At 38.2% G+C, this 22,878-nt stretch overlaps 1 protein-coding gene across 2 annotated transcripts; it reads left to right on the top strand.

The window, feature by feature from the left end:
• Positions 1-55: 55 nt before the first annotated feature.
• On the top strand, positions 56-11,454 carry impdh2 (IMP (inosine 5'-monophosphate) dehydrogenase 2). Of its 2 annotated transcripts, XM_042003883.1 has the most exons (15): positions 56-553; positions 1,817-1,865; positions 2,024-2,125; positions 2,220-2,294; positions 2,697-2,903; positions 4,949-5,036; positions 5,170-5,369; positions 6,029-6,119; positions 6,478-6,573; positions 7,085-7,156; positions 8,625-8,768; positions 8,953-9,097; positions 9,701-9,844; positions 10,877-10,960; positions 11,204-11,454. In XM_042003883.1, the coding sequence occupies exons 1-15, from the start codon at positions 456-458 to the stop codon at positions 11,223-11,225; spliced, it is 1,617 nt and encodes a 538-aa protein (XP_041859817.1). In that variant the 5' UTR covers positions 56-455; the 3' UTR covers positions 11,226-11,454. The 2 variants fall into 2 exon arrangements, with proteins under 2 accessions (XP_041859817.1, XP_041859819.1); XM_042003885.1 differs by lacking the exon at positions 7,085-7,156 and having other exon boundaries at positions 57-553.
• The last annotated feature ends 11,424 nt before the right edge of the window (positions 11,455-22,878 follow it).

Genomic DNA, 22,878 nt, shown 5'->3' with positions numbered 1-22,878 from the left:
TATATATATATGTCAAAATGAGCAAGAGATTAAACCGGACGTGACGTTATTGTCGGAAGCTGTCAGAGGGAAAGGGTTGCACGTGTCTGAGGGAGCTGCGGGCATAACATGAGCAGCAGGCGTAAGCTAACAGAAAAACTAGTAAAACGACATTATTTTTAAACGACCCCTCCTGCTCAACTTTTATCGTTAACGTATCAGACAGTCAGACAGCTGGGGTCAGCGCAGCTGCCTGAAGTTGTGAGGAGCTGGAAGAGGGTTAAACAGTTAGCTTACCGGGAGGGAGGTCAAGCCACCGCGCCAGGGAAGAAAGTTCTCGGGTTTCTTTTTTAGACTGTTGCGTGGACAGTGTATGTGTGTGTGTGTCTGTGTGTGCGTGCGTGTATTTGTTTGTTTTGTGTCTTAAGAGCTCGTTAAGGTAATTTGTCAGGAGTTGGAAGTTCTGTTTATATGTCATGGCCGATTACCTCATCAGCGGACAGACCGGTTACGTTCCCGAAGACGGGCTTACTGGGCAGCAGCTGTTCAACGGTGGAGATGGGCTCACATACAAGTAAAAGACGCGCGTGCACTTTCGGAGTGTCTTGATTAACAGCTTGATATCTACAATATAATAACATTAAGCAGTTCAAGTAGAATAGAAAATAATTTTTTGGGTCATTCTTTCAGCAGCTCTGTAATTATCAGCATGTTATAAAGGTCTGCTTATGGCCTGCATTTCCAGCTGGGACCAAGTTTGTTAATTAGAAGTGCTAGAAGTGGCCAGATTATGAAAAAGATCTTAAATCTGGCTTAAGGAGTGATACTGTGAAATCTCATGGGAGGGGAGTTACAATAAGACAGCAGTCTACACTAGAGTGAGAGGAGAGGTACCTGCCCTGGGAAGAATATAATAACCATACACAGCTCGAATGCAGTGCTCTATGTTCAAATCCTTCTTAACTGTGGAACAAATTGACAAGCTACATATTTCAAAGCTTAACCAAAGTATTTGGGAGTTCAAAGCTGATAAAGTTGTAGCTAAAGATTTGACACCAGATCACATTTACCTGAAAAAAATGCTGTGGAGTGAGGGAAGGTCTTGCCTGATTAGACTTGGTGTTACTTAGGTATTCCATGCTCAAATAACAAATTGTTTTGAATTATTAACACACCACACTTTGTAAGTAGAGTCTGCACAAATTAAATGTAATTTCAGCTGTCACATGTACCATTTAGTGGAGAAGCTGCCATAAGCGCTAATGGCAGATACACACCTGAGTTGTCTTATTGCCAAGCAACAGCGTGATATTTAATGGATGAATTAAGTCAAGGAATGTGCTATGTTGTGTTCTAGTTGTACATTAACAAGAAGGTGTATGGTGATCCTTTTTTCCCCTTGTTGAACATTTATCTCGGCAGTGATAAATGACACGATAAACGTGCAATAAATGTCAGCGCTCAGACAGATAGTAGCTGCTCGAAGATAACACCTCCTGCTTGCAGATGTTTTCCCCTCCATTTAAGAGCTACTCTTTTCTGCTGCTTGTCCTCACTTCAAACCCACTTTTGCACCAGCAAAAAGAAAAGAAGTGAAGCCAGTTAAAAGAATGACTCAACTGAGACCCTAATAAACAAAAAGGTCTGACTCTGTAGGTATTCTTTCCATGATGTCAGATGCTTAAAATAAGAATCTGTGAGGCATTGGATTGTAAATCAGTCCTTTCTTGTCTTGTTTGATTAGATCAGGCAATTTTATTGCTAACAGTGTAGATGGTTGTTGCAAGATGAAAAACTTTTTCCCCCACTCTAAACGGCTATTCTTTCTCTCCCTCAGTGACTTCCTTATTCTGCCAGGTTACATCGACTTCACTGCTGACCAAGTGGTGAGTGAAAAATCAATTAACAACACAGCAAGTCTGAGACGAGCTTATGTTGCATTAAACTAATCTGACTTTGGGACAATGTTCAGTGTTGGGAAATGTAAGGTGAGAATGAAGATTAATTTCTTAGTATTGCAATATGTTTATATTTTTTTGTCTAGGACCTGACATCAGCACTCACAAAACAAATCACCATGAAAACCCCATTTGTGTCCTCTCCTATGGACACAGTAACAGAGGCCAACATGGCCATTGCTATGGCAGTGAGTATGAGACTGAAACACACAGTTTCCTTTGGTTCTCATTTGCTGATGTTTAGTGTGGACAAGGCAATGCTCACACATGTTCCTCTGTCAGCTAACGGGGGGAATTGGCTTCATTCATCACAACTGCACTCCAGAGTTCCAGGCCAATGAAGTTCGCAAAGTCAAGGTAGTGTTATTGATTTTCTGTTACTGTTATTCTTTAACGTACTTTATTTGCTCTTTTTTTTAACAGTAACTGTTAAAAGCAACTGTCTCCATTTTTTCTTTCAGCTTCCCATCTCTTGCTTGTTAGTGTCATGACTCCTTTAAATCAGTAGTCTCCTTTTTGTTAATTTTGAGTATCCTCATCTTGCATGATATTTTTGTGCATATTTTAAGCCCTAGTTTGCAGCGTTGTGATTGTAAGATCTGGTAGAGCAGTGTTTTCATCCACTTCCCTTGCTCTCCAGCTGTAGAATGTAGACAGGGATTTCTTTTTAATCCCAATATTGCTCTGTCTTCTGCTATCCTTAACTTTCCCACATCCCTATGTTCCCTTCCCCTCATTTCCCCCCCTTCCTTGTTCCAGCGATATGAGCAGGGCTTCATCACAGACCCTGTAGTAATGAGTCCCAACGAGCGAGTGCGGGATGTCTTTCAGGCCAAAGCGCGACATGGGTTTTGTGGTATCCCCATCACAGATAATGGCAAAATGGGCGGCAAGCTGGTGGGCATCATCTCTTCCAGAGACATTGATTTCCTGAAAGAGGACGATCACAACCTGCCACTAAGCGAGGTGAATAGTCCTGGTAAAGCTTAGAAAAAAACTTTTTTTTCCTCCCCTTTCTTTAGAACCATTAATGACAGACGCTGTAAGTGGCTGTTACCATAATAATTTGTCAGCAATGTATGTTGAAATTTTATTCTATTTCAACTAGGAAACCTATGAATAATAACTACTAATAAAATATAATGTTGGGTTGAAATTTAGTGTAATTTGACATTTTTGTTCCTAAAGATCAATCTCATTAATAAGGTGTCCTTCATTCTAACTCACTGGTCAGGAATCCAAAGTATTTAACCTCTACTGCAATCCTAAGCTCTTTGAGGGATGTTAATGTCATGCCATCCATCTATCCTGTGTATCGTTAAGGCAACAGGAATCTACATGCTCACGTTAAAACCATATAGGGAGGGATGTGAAAGTTGCATTATATTTTTTTAATAGGTGGTGTCATAGACACTCTGTGTGTTTAGTGATGATTATTTTAGTTTACCACAGATGGCTTCCTTTGCTCTTTTCCCAATCCCTCTTTGAAAATGTGTGCTCATTTGTCTGAAATTGTAGGTGATCTACTGAGTCTGTAAATAGATCTGCATAAGACCGATTTGCTGCTCTAGCCCACACTTTTCTTTAGGATGAACCAGTTCTTGTCCAGCAATGTTGCTGGGTCATAATCTTGTCTGTGTTCGGGGGGAAAAACCTCAGTATTTCAGGCATTTGACCCCTATTGTCCTCTATGTTGGATACTGTGTTTTTTTTTTTTATTTATTTCTTTATTATTATCATTATTATTATTATTTTTTGTTCCTTCCACATTTCCTTGGAAGACTAGGCAGTAGCTCAGAGGTGGTATTACTTTTTGTCCTCGACAATAACAATATTTTGGCTAAACATATGATGGTAGTTTGATACTCATTTAAGAAAATAGTTAAAATGCATCTTTATTATTGATGGTGTTTTTATTAGACAGATTTAAACTAATATTGGTTTCTCTGGGATTCGCTGCTTTAGATTCATTCTAACTGCTGGAGGACTTTTCGTCAGAAAACACTGTATAACTCAGTTTTTGCCAATAGTCAAAGAGGGAAAAAGGAAATATTTTGCATAATCAAATAAAGACAACCAGTAAAATCCCTAATTAAATCTAGCTGCACAGTAAATAATTGTGAAATGTTCCCATTTACATATAAGAACGCATAGACAGTGACCCTAATGACCTGTGTTAGGGTTGTGAGGGTAAACAAATCACATGTCCACAATAGCCCAACTAACCCACATGATTTTAGTTTTTTTAATAACATGTGAGATCTCAATGACTCTCAAGTTGTTAAGGGTCCTGGGACTCATAGGGCTTTCACACCCGGACGGTGCCAGTTCTTGGTTCTCAACAGGCACAGAAAAAAGGTTCTCAATCATGAATGGTGATGTCATCAATAGTAAAAGGCCAGATGCACCTGACGGTCAGACTGCTGTATTACTTATGTTTATATAAAGTGGGGGAAAAAAGAGCTGAAGCCAGACCAGTAATGTCAGTCACTGTTCACACAAGTGCAGCATTGCACAGTTTCAATCAAGTAAAACATAAACAAACATGTGATTTATATAAGCTCGTGTTGACATCCTTAGTCATCCTTGATGACTTAACCATCAACTTTCAGGACCAAAACTCCAAGCTGTTTGTTTATTTCTGTGTAATAAGGTCCATCCACTTGGTTCTGGTTAAGCTGGTGTGCATCAGGACCAGTTCACCAAAAAGCACAGAGGTTCTGAGACTTGAGAACAGAGCCAGTATTAGAACTAGATACATGTCTGTGTGAAATGCTCATATGACTCCAATCTATTCATTTAGAAGTGAGAGGTGAAACATCTTTGAGGACTAAAAGAAGAATGCTGATTTGTTATTAAACTATTAGGATCTCAGGATTGCCATAACTTGAAGGAGAGTCTACATGAACACATAGCAAATCTTATATAGACACAAGTTTTAGGCTTTTTTTATTTTAAGATCATCTCAGAAGGTTAGGTTTCTCTAAATATTTTTGTTACTGCCTTGACAGGTGATGACAAAACGAGAGGATCTAGTGGTTGCCCCAGCAGGAGTGACATTGAAAGAAGCAAATGAAATCCTTCAGAGGAGTAAGAAAGGTGATGATGATGCTCTTGGTTAAAGTTGCTTTATGTCTTTAATGAACACAAAGTACAAGTTAAAATAAAAGTATATGACAAGATTAGCCTACATGTAGGAGTTGTGTTTTCATATTTGTGGCTCTTTCTGCAGGGAAACTGCCCATAGTTAATGAGGAGGGCTCCCTGGTGTCCATCATTGCCCGCACAGACCTGAAGAAGAACAGAGACTTTCCTCTGGCCTCCAAAGACTCTCGAAAACAGCTGCTGTGTGGTGCTGCCATTGGTACCCACAATGATGACAAATATAGACTGGACCTGCTGGTGCAGAGTGGGGTGGATGTAGTCGTACTGGTAAGGACTTGTTTTAGAGGTAGAAGAGGACCATGTCAACCATGTAGACAAGGAGCCAACTAGAGCTGGATGATATTAAAAAAAAAAACCATTGATTAAAAAAAAAAAAATCATACTGATTGATATTGATAATAATAAAAAAAAAACATTTTAAAATATATTTTAAGTGCAGTCCTGACCATTTTATGCTATTGCTTAATGACCTACTTTTAATAAAGAACACAAAGATTAAATTAATATTCAACCCTTCATTCAACCACCTTTTTAACTGTAACTGAAAGTTGTTAAATAAGAAAAAGAAATCAATTTAGGGGGCCCGAGGGACATCAGTAAATACTGACAAACAAAGAATAGACTAAAGTGACCAGAAAATGTGATAGATTTTTAAATAACATTTTTATTAAAATAAAACAAATAAATAGAATAGCTTTTTTTGTGGGAATAGCATTTCTGCCGTGTGCATGTGCACCGTGTATCGAGAGCAGTGTAAAACATCCAGTAAATTTAAAAACATTTAATTTAAAAACATTTAATTAAAAAAAAAATGTAATGGGGTGTAAAGTGTTTTTTGTGTGATCTGGATTCATGTCCAGATTATACTTGCTTTTTAGTCTGTGCATGTAATAATGTGTGGATATGTGTTTCTTCTTCACCTACAGGACTCATCTCAGGGCAACTCAATCTACCAGATTAACATGATCAAATATATCAAAGAAAAGTACCCCCAGTTACAGGTCATTGGAGGAAATGGTAGCTATATTTTACCTACCTACATGCTGAAATGTGCAAGTTTGAATTGGCATGAAAACCTCTTTTTTAATAAATCTTTGCTTCCTTAGTGAAAGCTGGAAAGAATAACTATCCTGAATGAACAATGGAATAAATGTTGATACATTATCTAAAATATAAAGTACATCCTACATTTATTGTTGGCTGACTGTAAACAAATCTCCAGTGTCATATTTCTTAGTCTACAAATAGAATAGTTGAACAGAACGTTTGACTGAGCTTCCTTGATGTCATTGATAGTGTGATAATGATGGTAGCTTTTTGGCCATGTTGTCATTATTTAGCTCTAATTGTTTCTGTCTCCCTCTGTCTGTGGCAGTTGTTACTGCAGCTCAGGCTAAGAACCTGATCGACGCAGGAGTAGATGGACTAAGAGTGGGGATGGGGAGCGGCTCCATCTGCATCACACAGGAGGGTGAGTGACTGATGGCCAAACTGAAAATGCCACCCATCACACTATCTTACCCATTTATTACATATCTCTGCCAATTTGGAGCCTTTTAACCTACCGTTGCTAGTATGTTAGGAGATGGCTTCTTTGATTGAATGGTTGGAATGACTTTGATTCAGCAGCATAAAGCAACAAGTTAAAAGTTTTCTTTGATCCTAATGCTGGGACAGAATTACAAGACAGCGTCGTAATGGTGGCAGAACTTTTTATTGGTTTAATTTTCTGTGTTTTTATGAAACAGCAACCAGTTTAACATATTTGACATTGTGGGACAATTTTCAGCAGGGATTTTCCCATTTCCACCATCTTGGGTTATGATTTATGTTTACATTCTTTTCTTTATATTCTTTTTTTTTTTATTCGTTTTTAATTTTAATTTTGCTGTATTCCTACCGTCTTCTCCCGCTCTGTCCAATGTTTTCCCTTAAAACCTCTCCTCGACCTCTGTTTGGTATGTGTTTGTGTCCATGTCCAGCTGTCCTCAGTGTACCACCAGCTATAAAGCTGCACAGCCCCAAAACCCCAACCACTGTTACAGGATACTCCAGTAAGTTTCCCTGCTGGCTTGTTCTGAGCCTTGATTGGCTCCACTATTACAGTCCCTCTCCCTTACCTCACAGCCTGCTGCATTGATTGGGTAACAGCTTTGCATCTGTAGTTGTAGGTTTTGAGAACTGGGTTTTGGGGTTTTGGGGTTTGGCTTATTTCTGTGTCCATACTAATCTGTTAATCATTTTAAATGACTGTCGCTCTCCCTCCAGCCACTTAACTAACTTTTGGTTGTTTGTCTGGTGATGTCATCAGATAAAGACTCACATGCTTCGTGCAGGGATACTAAAGTCCAAACCTTTTGTGCTGCTTTGTCAGCCCCACATGTCCACTTGTATCTGGACTGAAACCACAGCTCTCATCCATTTAACACACATTCCTGACTTTGAGATTATCATTATCAGCAGAGGGTTGCTTAGTTACATAACTTGCAGCCACATGGTGTCCTTGTTTAGCAGATGTTGCAGTGGTGATGGGGCTGGTTGGGTTCATCTTTTTTTCCCCCCATTTTTGGATGTTTTCTTCATGATTTGAGTAATCATAAATGAAAATTACTGTTATATGTAAAGAGTCTGAAGAGCAATGATGGAATTGTTTTAACACCTCTTAATAAAAGCCAAATAAATATTAGGTCCTGAATTGGGAACATTTAGGAACATTAGTTGGGTAAGTACCATGCAGTTCTGAGTTGACAAGAAGCAAAATGTGTTTAATGGTATTTAAAAAATGGAACTGGGATTATTCCGTTGCTGGAATTCTTATAGTGTCTGTTTGATTTATTAGTGGGACTCTTGCATGATGTTTTTTAACTCACTGTTAAAGCCAGTGACTGTATTAAACTAAAATAGTTCCTCTGGGTTGGGAATCTTGTGCCAGTGTGATATTTCTCTGCTGATGTGACAAATTTAACTTCCTCATTTGGAAATTTCTGACATTTAACAAACACATCAAGTCTGTCTACTCATTCACTGTTTTTTTTTTTTCATCCCATTATTTCCTGAGACCTTTAACTATACATGTTCTCAACTGTTTGTTTTTATTTATTCTTTTATTTAATCAAAGTATCAGCTAGCTGAGGATTTTTGTTTCTAATTTGGAACTAGATAACATTAGATAACACTGAACAACTTTTCATCCTCAAGGCCCACTCTGTTGTGGGTATTAAGATGTTTCCCTGCTGCAACTTACATGATTCAAAATAAATTGATCTCTGACAAGCTCTGCACAAGTCTGCTATTGACCCATTAATTTGAGTCAGGTGTGTTGCAGGAGGGAAACAACTAATACCTGCATGATGGTGGGACTTGAGAACCAGAGTTGGAGATCCCTTTTGTATATCAGAGTATATCAGAGATCCACAGACTGGTAGAGATGGAACATCTGGACAGCCCACAGTCACAAGACTAGAGTGCTCAGCTTTACTTTCATTTAATCCTTTGCCATCTCTCTTCTCTTCACCCCATCAGTATTGGCATGTGGCAGACCCCAGGCTACAGCTGTCTATAAAGTTTCAGAGTACGCTAGGCGTTTTGGTGTTCCAGTAATCGCTGATGGTGGCATCCAGACGGTTGGACACACTGCAAAAGCCCTAGCACTTGGAGCATCAACAGGTAAGGATGGGTTTTATGAACCAGAGTTAAAAGACCTTATCTCAGATTTGACTGTAAGATTTGAAGGAAGTCTGTAAAGCTCCAATACATATTTTTAAAATCCTTCGTTAAACCTGCTTGCACATGAAAAATATTATCTATCTCATGAAAATGATTCAGTTTTTTTTTTTGTGTGTGTGTCCAGTGATGATGGGCTCTCTTCTGGCTGCCACCACTGAAGCTCCTGGTGAATATTTCTTCTCTGACGGCATCAGATTGAAGAAATACCGTGGCATGGGCTCCCTGGATGCCATGGATAAAAACCTGGGGTCTCAAACCAGATACTTCAGGTACAGAAATGCAGCTATGCAAGAGCTTTGCTCTTATACAACTGTTTAAAGGACAGTTCTTCATTGAATTGAGCCAAATTATTCCCCTCCCTTTTTTATTTTGCCTTCTGTAGTAAAAACCGATGAACCCACCGGAAGAAAATAGAGTGGCAGACACTTTATCCAATAGCTTTTCATAAGGAAATTTGGTCACAGCAATCCCTTTCCCTTAACACAATAGACTGTATGGATTTATTTAGCTAACATCATTACAAATATTGATCCACTAGGTGGGAGCACACAAGCTGTGGAAGCACATCGTCTTTTAGCGAGCAACAGGATGATTTTTAACACAGAGGTTAAAATATAACTGCAATTTGCTCTTCCTCTCTTCCTGGTGTATGCTTTCAGTTAGCATGTTGGGGTAGAAGAAGAGTGTCCAATAAGATTTCTGTCGAAGTTGTTGATTTGGCTCTAATACAGTCTGCTGCCGACTTAAAGGGGCAACCACTTTTTCGTTCTATCCATTCATTATAGCTTGAAAACAGAAGTTTAAGTGACAATGTTGTGTGTGAACAGCCACCAAACACATTTAACTATATATTTTTTCCCCCCATATTACAGTGAGAGTGATAAGATTAAAGTCGCTCAGGGTGTCTCTGGAGCAGTGCAGGACAAAGGCTCCATCCACAAATTTGTCCCGTACCTGTTGGCTGGCATTCAGCACTCCTGTCAGGACATTGGAGCCAAAAGTCTCACGCAGCTCAGGTAAAGTCACCAACAGTACACACTTTCATGAGTAAAAGTGCAATTTACCTAGTTTTATGGACACAATTTCAAATAAAATTTCTAATTGACATGCAAGCTTCAAAATGGACCATACAATATATATGTATATATATATATATATATATATATATATATATATATAAAATCAGGGCTCCACAGTGCAACCATTTTGGATTTTTATAATGCATCACCTCTGCATTACACATGGAGTCTGTGTGTGTAACATGATCCATGTTGCCACACTATTTCAATGTTCTGTGACAAACTAAATAACTTTGTTATGTGGAAATAACTTTATGTAAAACTTCCCAAGACAGCTCTTTAAGGTTTGAGTTGTTCCAGATGGTTAAAAGTTCAGGGTTTCTGAATCAAAAGCACCGACTGGTGTCTGCTGAGTGTAACTCACTGACTTCTGTAACTACATAATGACTGTATTTAAAAAGATGAACTTAGAATAAAGCAAATATTAAAACTGTTCATGATAAAACATTGACTAGAACTTTCCAGGACTGCAGGAGTTTACACGACCTTATCTTTCGATCTGGAAATTTAACAAAAAGGTGCAGATGTGTCACATTTCTGAAACCTCAGTGGAAACTGACTTGTGGAAGTCCTGGAAACTACTGCTGTAGTCTCATCAGTTTTAAAATTTAGTTTTGCCGTTGTTAGCTTTAAATTGGGCATGTTCAGGAGATTGATGCTGCTTAAAGTGTCACATTGAGTCAGTTGTCCAAAATGTTATGATAGTAGTTCTTCATGGCTTATTTTTGACATAAAGATATTTAAATTTGCATCCTTGTCTGCAAGTATGTCACTGTAAACATGCTTTAACTGGACCAACTACCAAACCTGACCTGCTGGTCACTGGTTGCAGCTGAGTGATTGGTGCTTCCCTAACATTTTGTATGTAGTAAGAAGTTAGATAGCCTTAGTCTTGCTTACCTTTGCATTTATTCTCAAGTGTTCTTTGCTTTGGCATTGCTATCGTAACAGTGTTTTTTCTCCCCGTAGAGCCATGATGTATTCTGGAGATCTAAAATTTGAAAAGAGGACAACATCTGCTCAGATGGAGGGTGGAGTCCACAGTCTACACAGGTACACCTAGTTAAACAAACTGCTGTCTTTTTTATGTGTATTTTAACTTGGTTTTGTTTGGTTTCCCATTCCATTGTCTTAGAAAATGTAGTTTCATGTCTTTACCACAGCCACAAGCCCTCAGTTAAAACTTCCTCTTAGTGCCATTCTGGCTACTGGAGTGTCTGTCTTAACAGGAAACCTCAGAAAGCATAATAGATGGTCCCGTGATCTGTCCCCCTCTGACTCTTCTGTCTCCCACAGTTATGAGAAACGTCTCTTTTGAGAAGAAAGCAAGCCTTCAGATGGAGAATACAAACGCACACTACTTGCCAGACCAGGCCGACTCCTCATTTTACACAAACTGAGCAAATATGTGATACAATAAGACATCAGTTCACTTACTCCACTCTTCCGAGGAGCCATCAGTCTTCCTGCCAGTGTCATCTATGCATTGTCTGTTTAATGTAAATGTGTGTGTTTTGGATAGTTGGAAAAACAGCATTTATTATTAGGCTCACATTTTACTCAAATGTAAAAAAAATCATTGCTTGTCATGTTCGTGTCTTCAGTGTTCTGCTGTGTCCATTTTTAAAACAAACAAATTGTCAGTCAATAAAAGTTTTTTTTTTTCCTAAAGTTATTGTCCTTTTTTTCTGTCTCTCTTGAGTCACTTATGCAATTCTGTTAAAAAATCTGAAATGATTTGGTTAAAAATAAGAATCTTGTCTAAAACCCTGAAGAGTCAGCAGGTTTTTGTTACTGGGCTCTCATTACCTGGAAGAAGACACTCAGAAGACTTGCTGCAGCCTGTAGTCGTCAAAGACGCTCCCAGCAAGAGCAAAGTACTCTCTTCAGCTAATGCAGATCATTACATTTAAGTTGCAGTTTGTAAAGTGCGAAAAGATGATCTGAAAAAGTCTTTACAATTCAGGCACTTCTTTGGTTTTTCCAGGAAAATTTCAGACTATCATAAAGTAGCAGTGTTAAATGAATTGAAAGAAAAATACTGGGCAAATCTTGTTGAATTGTTTGGAGACAAATTTAGCATTTTCACCTTTTAAAATTTAATTTTTATCTGGAAAGTAATGGTCCCTAACTGTAAAAACAGAATGGGGAAAGACGTACATTAAAGTAGGAAAGATACAAGCCCACTTTACACAGATTAATGTACCAAATTTGTAGTTTTATTGTAGGCAACTTCACATTAGTTTCCATGTCTGCTTAAGAAATACAATGATCTTATTTCAATCTGGTCAGTCCAAACCTGCAGCACTGCTGGCAAACTGCGTTTCACTCCGGCACATACAAGATGCCTGAGAACAAGCAACCACCTTGTCTCCACCCACCTCACCTCATCGTCTCCTGGGAGGATGAAGCTCTTCTCTGAATCCACCGGACTTTCCAGGCTGAAACCCAAATGGACTTAATGGGAGTTGTCCCGTCATGCTCCGTTGGTCACACCTGTCCCACATCCATCTTGTGGCAAGCAGAAGTTTCTAATTAACACAGAGGAAGAGTCAATTTACAGACATCAATTAGCACAATGGAAAGATGAGGGTTTCGCCCATGAAACGAAACACCAGTCAATAAAATATAGTTTAACGAAGCCAGATGCTACTTGTATGACAAGTTCTGTCTTGACTGCCAGTGCTACTACTAGTGTAAATATCACTAATGATGACCCGGGAAGGTTTCGGTGTTGGTTAGTAGGTAAAGAAAAAATATTTATAATTTGTGTAAACCCAGTGACTGATTAAGGCTGCAGACCAAAATACAGTAAGTTAATTCATGAAGCAAATTTTAGGATGAAAGAAGCAGTGTTGCAGGGTAACTAACAGGAATAGACAGTTAAGTAAATAGTTTAGAGGCAATGACTAAAACAGGCTGGTCTTTCCCATGTGCCAGCCTTGACCTTGAGGTAGATATTCAATCTGAGTGATCTGGAAGGCAGCTATGCTTGCAAACCCACTGGGAAAACTTATGGAATTGTCATTCCTAAAGAAACTTTTTTCAACAATTGAACATTCTTGCTTTGTAGAACCTAACGAAGCTGCAATTTGGTATAAATTATTAATTAATCAGCTATTTTGTCTAGATAAAGTAGAGGAAGAAATGTGGAATCACTTGATTATGAAGAAAAAAATACGTTTGTTCATTGAACTGAAAATTACAAGGTCAAAAACTAATGCCAGCACAGAGTACTTGCAGAACCTGGCAGAAAAGTCAAAATCAAAGTCAGCTTTATTGTCAATTTCTTCACATATACAAGACATACAGAGGAATCAAAATTATGTTTCACACTGTCCCACGGTGAAGACAAGACAGGACATTTTGACACTGAAGTAACCATTAAAAATAAAAAGTGCACAGGCACAACAAATATCTGACATAACACTGAGTGAAAATAAATAAAGTGCAAAGATTTTATGCTGACGCTAAGGCTAACTGTAGCAATAACAATAAGGGGTTTACAGTTTGATTTGAAAGTAGCTGCAAAGTTGCAACATAACCCCAAAAGATGTCAGTTGAGAAGCGACTATAAAAGTTTGGATAATTTCACACAGAGTGGCTAATGATGTTGGTTTCTTTTCATGTCTGGAACATGGATCAGGTAAAATCAAAACGGAAAAGTTGTAAAGAGGGGAAAAAAAACCCAAAAAAACCTGGTCAACCAATAAAGACGTCAGCGTCAGGACAGGAAACTCAAAGCAAATATCTTTGAAAACAGAAAATGCACTGGTGATAAATAAATGAGCAGAAACAGAAGTCAAAGTTTTTAGGAAACTAAAACAAATCAGCTGAAGGAAATGGGATTTACACCTAGTAAAGGAAACATAAATCATCACCTAACCAACACCTAAACACAGACAACCAGCTTACAGTGAACAACGGAGAAGCAGCCATGGATGTTTGATTGAAGTGGTATTTATTTAGAAATCACAAATGTGTAAGTGATGAGGAGATCATGCAGGAAATATTGTTGTTATGTTTCAATGAAATGTATAAAGACGATAAAGATGATGGCCTGAAGAGAACTTCATCTTAAGTGGTTGGTGGAGTGACTTAGAAACAAAATCCAGATTATTTCTTAGATTAAAAAAATTGATGTGAATGTGAATCTGAAAGAAGGATAATTAATAATGACAAGATATTTGCCGTCTTTCTCAGCAGCAGGAAGAAGAGTTGGACACTTCGTGGCCAAAGACAGGAAAGGAGGAGTTTTGTCCGTTTAGGAGAAGTGAAAGTGAAATTAATCTCTGGAGTATTTAAAGAGGAAGTTTGGACTACCAGAGCTGTTGGCAGACAGGGCTGCAGAGGACAACACACAGCTCTAAGACACTGGTGAGATGGAACATTTTTCCTATTTTTCAAACTCTATTACTTAGTTGTACAGTTTGAGTCAATCTCCAACAGTTTCTTTTGTGTTTGTAATGTGTTTATTCAGCTTGCTTTATTTCTGAGTGCTGGTTGTTGATCCACTTCTTCATTGTCCTTATTCAGCATAACTTTTTAAACCTTGTTCTCACTTTGTTTTCATATAACAATATTTTAATCACTTTAGTGGAGATTCTTGGCCACTTCTTACGAAACAAAACAAGCATGAGATTGTTATGTGTTGAAGTGTAAATGAAAAACTGAAAGTATGTCAGAGCTGCTGGTCTCCCATCAGTATTTAAGTCATCTTCCTGTTTTTCTTTTGGCTCTAGAAACAGAAAAGTTTCACGCAGCTTCAATTTAGGCTTCGGGACATATTTCAAACGCTACAGACAGTAATAAGACATAAATCTCTTTTTATCTCAGCTACCTCCTTCCTTTTATTACTAGCAGCTCTTCCTTGTAAGACTGACCTTCCGTACCACTTTGTTTACTTTCTTTTCAGTCTCAGACTAGATAACACAACAGGTTTTTCAAGAAAGAGCTTCAACTTACTGCACAAGGCCATTTGTAATAAACACTGAAAATGATAGGTAAACATTATCTTCTGCAATACATGATACACTGACATAAAGCAAAACCTTTGTACCAGTGTATCAAAAAGTTACCTGGAGCTGGTTTTAGTTGCGTAAACCCCCCGCCCTCACATATAAAATTAGCTTTTTTCCTCTTCGATGCCAACATTCTGGAAAAACTGGAACTGATGTATCATTAGCATTTTTCTGCTGCTTCTCCTTATGCAGAACATAAACTTTGACTTGGAGTCACTGCTTTGGTATTCTGTTCAGATTAATCTCATCTTTCATCTAAATCTGTTTCTTAGAATGAAATGACAAACATGGAAAAGCGTACACATCACAAAAACCGTCTAATTTTAATTTAAATTAGTCCAGAATGCTTTATTCTTTACAGTGCCAGACCCGCTTTAAAAAATACGCTCAAACTTGAAAACTAATGAGAATTAACTTTACTTATGTCAGTTTTCCTGTAATCAGTGTTTATTTATTTTTTTACTAGTATGAACCAGCAAATCATTTTTTGTTTGAATAATCACATTGTGGTTAAATTATAAGTTAGTGGTTTTCACTTGACTAACTTTTACGTCACTGAGATAAAGGGTGCTTTCAGTGGTTGTTACTTTATATAACACTATAAAAAATGAACTCTTGACTCATTTAAACTGAATAAGTTCTGCTGCTGCTTAAATCCAGTGAAGGTATGTAGCTGTTCAGACGGGTTTCTTTGCAGTTTGGCCTGTGAACATGTTATCAGTAAGATCATCAGTTAAAGAAACAATTCCAGCATCATACCATACACGTGAAAGAATTAACATTCAAGCATACTGTAATGACTCATAACGCAGTGTGAAATGAGGTTGCATCTGCACTGAAAAAGGTTAATCAAAACGTGCAGAGGAAGTTACTGTACTTACTTTTTTTTATTTTAAACTACATCTTTTAAGCCTCACAGTGAGAACAAGGATCACTTCTCACTTTCAAATTAGCTTCCACACTAACAGTCCAAGTTTCTTGCTCAATCCTGGCGTGCTTTTACATTAATGTTAGCAAATATGAAGTATTAAAAAAAGATCCAAACTATGGAAAATCTAATGTATGGTAATCTACTCAGTTATTTCCTAAACGTTAAAAAGATGGAATCAAAGTGACTAAAACTGTATTTCTTTGACATGTCAGAGATAATTTTCCCTGTTTCTTACATTTTTTTCCTTTCTTTTAACAGTGCCGATGTGAATCCAGCTCTGAATCTTTTTTTTTATTTATTTTTTTGTGGGTGGGATTGTAACGGAACCCATAATGCAGCTGTGATTCTGAAGCCCAGCTGGTTATGGGGTCCGTTTCTATCCCACAATGCACAACACATCCTGAGCTGACAGACTGAAGATGTCCTCCTTCCTCCCACAAATTATTTACTTCAGGTTACACTTAAACTCTCATTTGAGCATGTATTTAGGAAAAACTCACATTTTTTCAGTTGAAAACTTTATTGTTTCATAAAAAAAAAACAAAACAAGAAAAAAAAAACCACAGGTCTAAAACAGTAAAACACAGGTAAACAGTGAACAATGCAAAACGTATCTACAAAATAAAAACACACATCCCAGCTGATGGAGCCACACAGAAGAACCAAAGCCTGTTTCGCTTCAACAGTGTGACACCACTCAGAAAACATGTTGCCAGAGGCTCACCACTGGTCTGGACCAGTAGCCCAGTAAGACAGTTAAGCAAGTGCATCACCTTCATGGTAAGGTTTTTTTCATGATGGTATTTTTCTTCAATGACACGTTTTCTCCCGGATTGCGGGCAAGATTTAAATGCAACCGGGAATTTCGTGTCAGCAAAGAATGACACCCGTGACAACGTTTAAGGAGAAACAGCATTTTTTTTTTCTAAAATCAGGTTTGTAAAGTTTCTCTAGAATTGTTGTACTTGGAAAAAAATCTAATTTTGCATCTATCAATTACTATATGTATTTTTCTTGTAATTCCCAGCACCTTATACTGCTTTAGGAACTGTGTTGCAAATAAAACGACCATTCACAAACCACAGAGGAGGAGTTTTTCTTTGCCTACTGAGTAACAGTGGTATATGTAGCTTACTGTGGCTTCCTCTGTCACTGGGATGTAGTGCTGGGTGAAATGTGTTAGTGTCAGATTCATAACCTCGTGTCATGCAGATCCCCCAAAAATCTTAAACTCAGATCGTTTTAATAGATTTTTCATTAGAAAAAAAGAAGATCACATTTTTATACTTACTGTCTAAAACCCTTGCTAACGAGTAGAAATAAGTTTTTCTGAGATATCTGCAGACCTAAAGTCATTTGTTACTTACATATGTTGCGTGTAGTCTGAGCAGAGTTTAATAATTCCTGCAGATGATTACAACATGTAGTTGTATCCATATCTAAACAGAACACTTTACAGCAGGCACCTCGAACCTTGAACAAGGGTCAAAGTCCTGCATGTTTTAGATGCTTCCCTGCTGCAACGCACCTGAACAAAAATTAAACGAATCCAACAGCTTGTCAAGTTCTGCACAATGACCTAATAATTTGAGGCAGGAGGGTTAAAGCATCTTTAACCTGCAGGAAAGTAGCCTTTGAGGACAGGAGTCTTAGATCCCTTCCTTACAGGCTGTCAACTGCAACCATCCTTATCAAAGTTCCGTGGAGAGGAATGCACTCGTTTTGGAAAAGCGTAGGAAAATCCCTGTTTTATTTGTTCTCTTTTTATGAGAATTTCTTTTGAGTCGTCATATTATCTGTTTCGTTGTAATTTGCACCTCGGGGTCATGGTACAATATAGTGGCCCCAAAAAGTACTAGGACTTTAGCACTCAAGTTAAACTAAGAGCAACTTGAAGGATCTCTCCACGCCTAAAATTTAACTTGAGGAGCTACAAAGGCTGTTGGAGGAGCTATAAATGAGGAGTGTGTGCTCTGAGGAAGTCTTGACATCTGGGATGTCTAAACAAGAAATGACACATTATGTCATAAAATAAGAATAAATATTAATAGTGTTTAACTTAATTTTTAAAATAAAAGCAATGTCTCATTATATTCCTGTTTCTTCATGCTTCATTTGTTCAAATAGCAGATCAGAAGAGGGACTGATGGTACATCCAATAACCAAGAATATACTTATAAATTAAATTAAAGCCTCACCATCCTCCAACCTTTAAATCCACCACAGTTGCCTTATAATTTGCTGTTTATTTGTACTCAGCTGCATGTACAGTACTGCCCAACCTGTGGTAGGTAACAACTGGAATTAATAACCTGCACCTGCAGCAAAATGACTTAGCCAAAACATGGTCAAACTGTGTGGAGTCATTCACAGCTGTGACTTCAGAGGTAAAAAGATCTCACCATAAAATGTAAGAAAACAAATGTAAGACTTATAAAGTGAGAAAGGATTAGAGGAACAACTAAAACTTATCACATGAATTCAGGATGTCCATTTGATCAAGTTCATTATTTGGGGTTTAGCATAAAGTAAGTATATGTTTTCTGTTAACACTTTTCTGTGATGCATATTTTAGTTTTCTAATGTGGACTTTAATATGCATTCAAAATCTTTTTTTTTTTTGAAAACTTTATTTTAAAGGTTTTCAATTTTATACAAATACAAATAAAGCAAAATAAGCAAAAATCAGGGACTTGTACATACTGTACATGAATATACGTGCGACCATGCCAGCCAGTGGCATGTTACATAGAAAATTAGGCCCATGCATTCAAAATCTTACTCAGTTGTGTGTCTATGTGTATTTGGGTTTATAGGATGTTATTGTGCAGCATCATCATTAATTTGAAATTAGGTCTGTTCTTCTGCCCTCGCACCTTCTCATCACCGCTGTCACATCTGTTACGTGGTTAACTTGTGATGAAAACATAGTTAGATGAGCAGAAAATTGGAACAGCTGTGGTGTGAACATGACCTGGTTTCCAACCTGGATGTTTTAGCTACAGTTGAACAGATGGGAGGTTAAAGGCAAGCGTCTGTGAATTATTCTCCTTACGCTGACAGTCAAAATGAAACCAATGTGGGCGTAGGCACTAGTCAGCTGGCAGAGGGGAGAATTAAAAGTGCACCACACATGCAAACAACCCCGTGGCAGCCTTCACTCACACAGAAGAATCAGTCAGCGTCCTGTTGGGGCTGAAGAAGAAGGGAACCTGGACAGTATTCTGTCCACAAGTTTGTGGTTCCTTTCGTGGTTTTCTTGACCAATCTTTTCATTCATGGCTATTAGCTGACTCATTAGATTGTTCTGCATTTCTCTCTCGTGGTTCGTTAACCTCTGGAGACGGGCGTCCTCCTGCGCCTGCATGGCGGCATCCATCTCTCCAAGCTGCACGACTGTTGCAGACACCAAAGTTGAGACTTGCTGCATCACTGTTGTTTTCCTTTTCTTTGTCGGAACTGTGTATGCTGGGAACCAAAGACAGAGCAGTCGCTCATTAAAGTAATAGTGATACTTCACTTGTACCTGTTCATTAATAAACTGTTTGCAAGTTCAACTACAGCCTGAAAGCGCTTTTCTCACTAATCAGGCTTTTCGCTGCTATATTCACACCAAGATTATTTATTCCTTTCAAAAACAACTCTGACAAGTTCCCAGTACCCAAATTTCCCTGAGGACTCTCCAAAGGGATTAATAAAGTATTTCTATTCTATTCAGCCAACACGTGTGATGTAAGAAGCCTTTAAGCACGAGATGTGGACATTATCTGCACAAAATTATAATGCACAGTAAATAAACTATTTGCATGCTTAGAAACCAGAATAACAATTTAAAAAGTACATTTTGCTCAGTTACATGCTCATATTTCATTACTACAGGATAGAAATCTGATAATACAATATCAATAAACAACATTTGGTTAAGACAACAAAGATTTTAAAAATTAGGTTAATATATAAATGGGCTACAATGGACATGCTGCTGTCCAATCACTGGACCACAGAGTTCACTCTAATGGGAAAAACAAACAAACAAACATAAGCGTAAAACAGCTGATGTCTGCCCTAAGAAGACAAACAGCATCTGCTCAACATGGCTGATGTCTTCTTTACATATCACTGCCAATACATAAAAAATCTCAGCATAACGATTCTGTTACAGTTCTGTTACTCTGTAACTGAGTGGTGTTAGATATTAAATGGACAGAAAATAATATAGTCAGTAAAGTTGGCAAGTGTATGTTGTGTATCTAGGAAAGATGGAAATGCTGAGCTCTTAGAAGAGATTTCTACAGATGCCTGTTTTGCCAAGCTCATAAAACACCTGGGCTGATTAACTTCACTCTTCACTCCAAACCCAGTTTGCCCTGGCACTGTTGAGCAGCGCACACACCCCTTTAACTGATCAGGTATCCTTTCTAGACAAACTAAACAGAAACACACTCAGCTTACTTACTGACATTAATGGTATGTAGCTGTTCTTGGGGTCTTGCTCGTCTTCATCCTCTGCCTCCAATGGGCCCAAGTGCTTGTTGATGTCCCGGTCGTCAACTTCATCCCAGAGGCTAACTGCGACCTGCTGGGGCTCGTCGCTGCTGGTCGTGGCTGGCGGTTGGGGTAAACGGTGGTGACAGTGTCGGCGTATGGTCCGCCATACCGGGTGCAAGAGGGGGCGACGTTTTCCTTTGTCGCTTCACCAGGTTTCTCGTAGGTGCATTAGAGAAAGCCCTGTGGCACAGATCATAGAAGAGCCAGTCCACGCGTTGGATCCCGCAGCGGGTCTTCTGTTGGTGATATTTTAAGTACTGCTTGCTGATCACCTGCATGTGGCACCTGTGCACCCCTCTCCCCGCCAGCAGCTTGGTCATCCTGCTGTAGACTACAGTCCCTTACCGTGTCCGTGATCTGGTGACGAATTGTCTCCAGCCCCCGGATAGTTAGAAATTCTCTCATTTCGTTCTCCTGCCAGTTGTACATCTCCTCTTTTGTGACATATTGTGCCGCTGAAGCGTCCCAACTTACTACCAACACCATATATTTACGCGGCTCTTTACGTCAAATTCCTACGCCGGAAGAGGACGGATGATGTATTTTGTTTTGTTTTTTGTCAGTCAAAGGAAAAAATCTATGTACAACAACAACAACAATAAAAACAATAACAATAATAAATAATTGTAAAAATAAAACAACAGAGAGGTCGAAAACAAGAAAACAAAACAAAACGCAAGTAACTAAAATTACACTCAGATTCTTATTTGAAACACCACTGAACTGTAAAGACAGAATGAAGATAATGGACCAATATTTTGGTCTTTGGGGGGACTCAGTGCAGACAGTCTGACAAAAACAATCCATTTTTTCATTATCAGCAACCTCTTTCTGCTGTTGGATGTGTGCTTCAGATAGCAGTTCTGCTTCAAGATCCAAGACTGTCACCCAAAATAGTATTTGTACATGTCAGGTCATGCATACACATGCATGTAATTATTGATGTGCACAAGAACCCTTTTAAACCCCCAAATGATCTGGGAGGTTAAATATAAAAATATGTGTGCAAAATATGAATATTTTTACAGTTTGTAATATGTGCATGCATTAAATAATTTACAAGTTGTTTCCATAGAGGCGACACAAAGTCAATGTTAAACATTCTTCAGTAAATAACAACAAGAAAATTCTCTGGGATTTTTAGCATTTTCTACAAAGTCAGTTAAAATTGCACAATAATAATGACCAGCAGTGTGTCACTCTCAGTGGCTAAGAAATTATTTTAAAAATAATTAATAAAATGTGATTGAAGTAACTGATTTATGCTGATGGGCTTTAATATGCGAGTCTTTTCAATAATATCCACTTCTTGATGAATAATTTATATATAATTGGATTTTAAATCAATGTGGTGTAATGAGAAAATATAGTAAATGTTTTATTTTACATTTAATATAAAAATCAAAAGCTCTATACCGCAATGCTACTTGGAAATCCAAAGTTCTGTGGAGCAGGTTATCAACTAGTTATAATCTGACCTACTTTTATTGCTATTTAATTTTCCTGTACTGCAATAACTTTTTTACCCCCCTTTTTGGGATTAATAAAGTATAGTTTAATTCAAATTTTAGAAAAATGCGAGTGTAACAAATTTCTCCCACTACAACTAGGGATACAAGCTCAGAAATGAGTCCAAATACATTCCACTAGATGGCGCGACACGGGTCGGACCAAGATGGCGACCGTTACAGTCATGTCCCTGTGTGGCTGAAACCAAATTTGCTGATTTCTCAACAACGAACCAATAGTCTTCATTCTCGTGTTCAGAACGGCCGTTGTTAAACTGCGATAACAATAACGGAGCGGAACCTAGTCATTGAATTGGACTGTATTTCTTTCCTTTCGTTGTATCTCAAGTAAGCTAGCTAACCGCCGAAAACTACCGCTACAAGCTAGCGCGGGTTTGGGGAAAAAAAAAAAAAAAAAAAAAAAAAAAAAAAAAAAAAAAAAAAAAAAAAAAAAAAAAAAAAAAGGCAGCAGCTATGTCGGAGAAAAGAGACAGAGAAAAGACCAAGACAAAGTCTTCGGTAAGCAAGCAGCTCCTTACAGAATCTCCCGGAAACTGCTTAATGGATGTGGTGACTGAATTTCATTCATATTCGGCCGCAATTGCGGATGTTGCCCCGCTACCAGAATCCAACTCCAGTACTCCGAACCCCAAAAAAGTAAGGAGTGAACCCTCCCTTTTGGAGTTGCAAGATAATATTGTGCGTATGGTGTCTGCTAAAATTAGGGAGAGCACCGACAGCCTTGCTCAAATGATAACTCGGAATACCAGCTCCATTAACGACCTGAAGGAGCACTCAGAGTTTCTTTTCCAAGAAATTCAAGATATGAAGAAAGATCTCCAAACAGTCAAAACTTCTTCTGCAATTCACGAAAAAAGACTCTCTGAGTCTGAAGACAAGATCAACGAGGCGGAACGATATCAACGTCGATGGAATCTGCGTTTGTATGGTTTACCAGAGGAG

The sequence above is a fragment of the Melanotaenia boesemani genome, chromosome 13 (genome assembly GCF_017639745.1).
Source record: "Melanotaenia boesemani isolate fMelBoe1 chromosome 13, fMelBoe1.pri, whole genome shotgun sequence".
In the NCBI taxonomy this organism is placed as follows: domain Eukaryota; kingdom Metazoa; phylum Chordata; class Actinopteri; order Atheriniformes; family Melanotaeniidae; genus Melanotaenia; species Melanotaenia boesemani.
The sequence above is the reverse complement of the archived record's forward strand: the minus strand, read 5'-3'. Positions and strand labels throughout refer to the sequence as shown.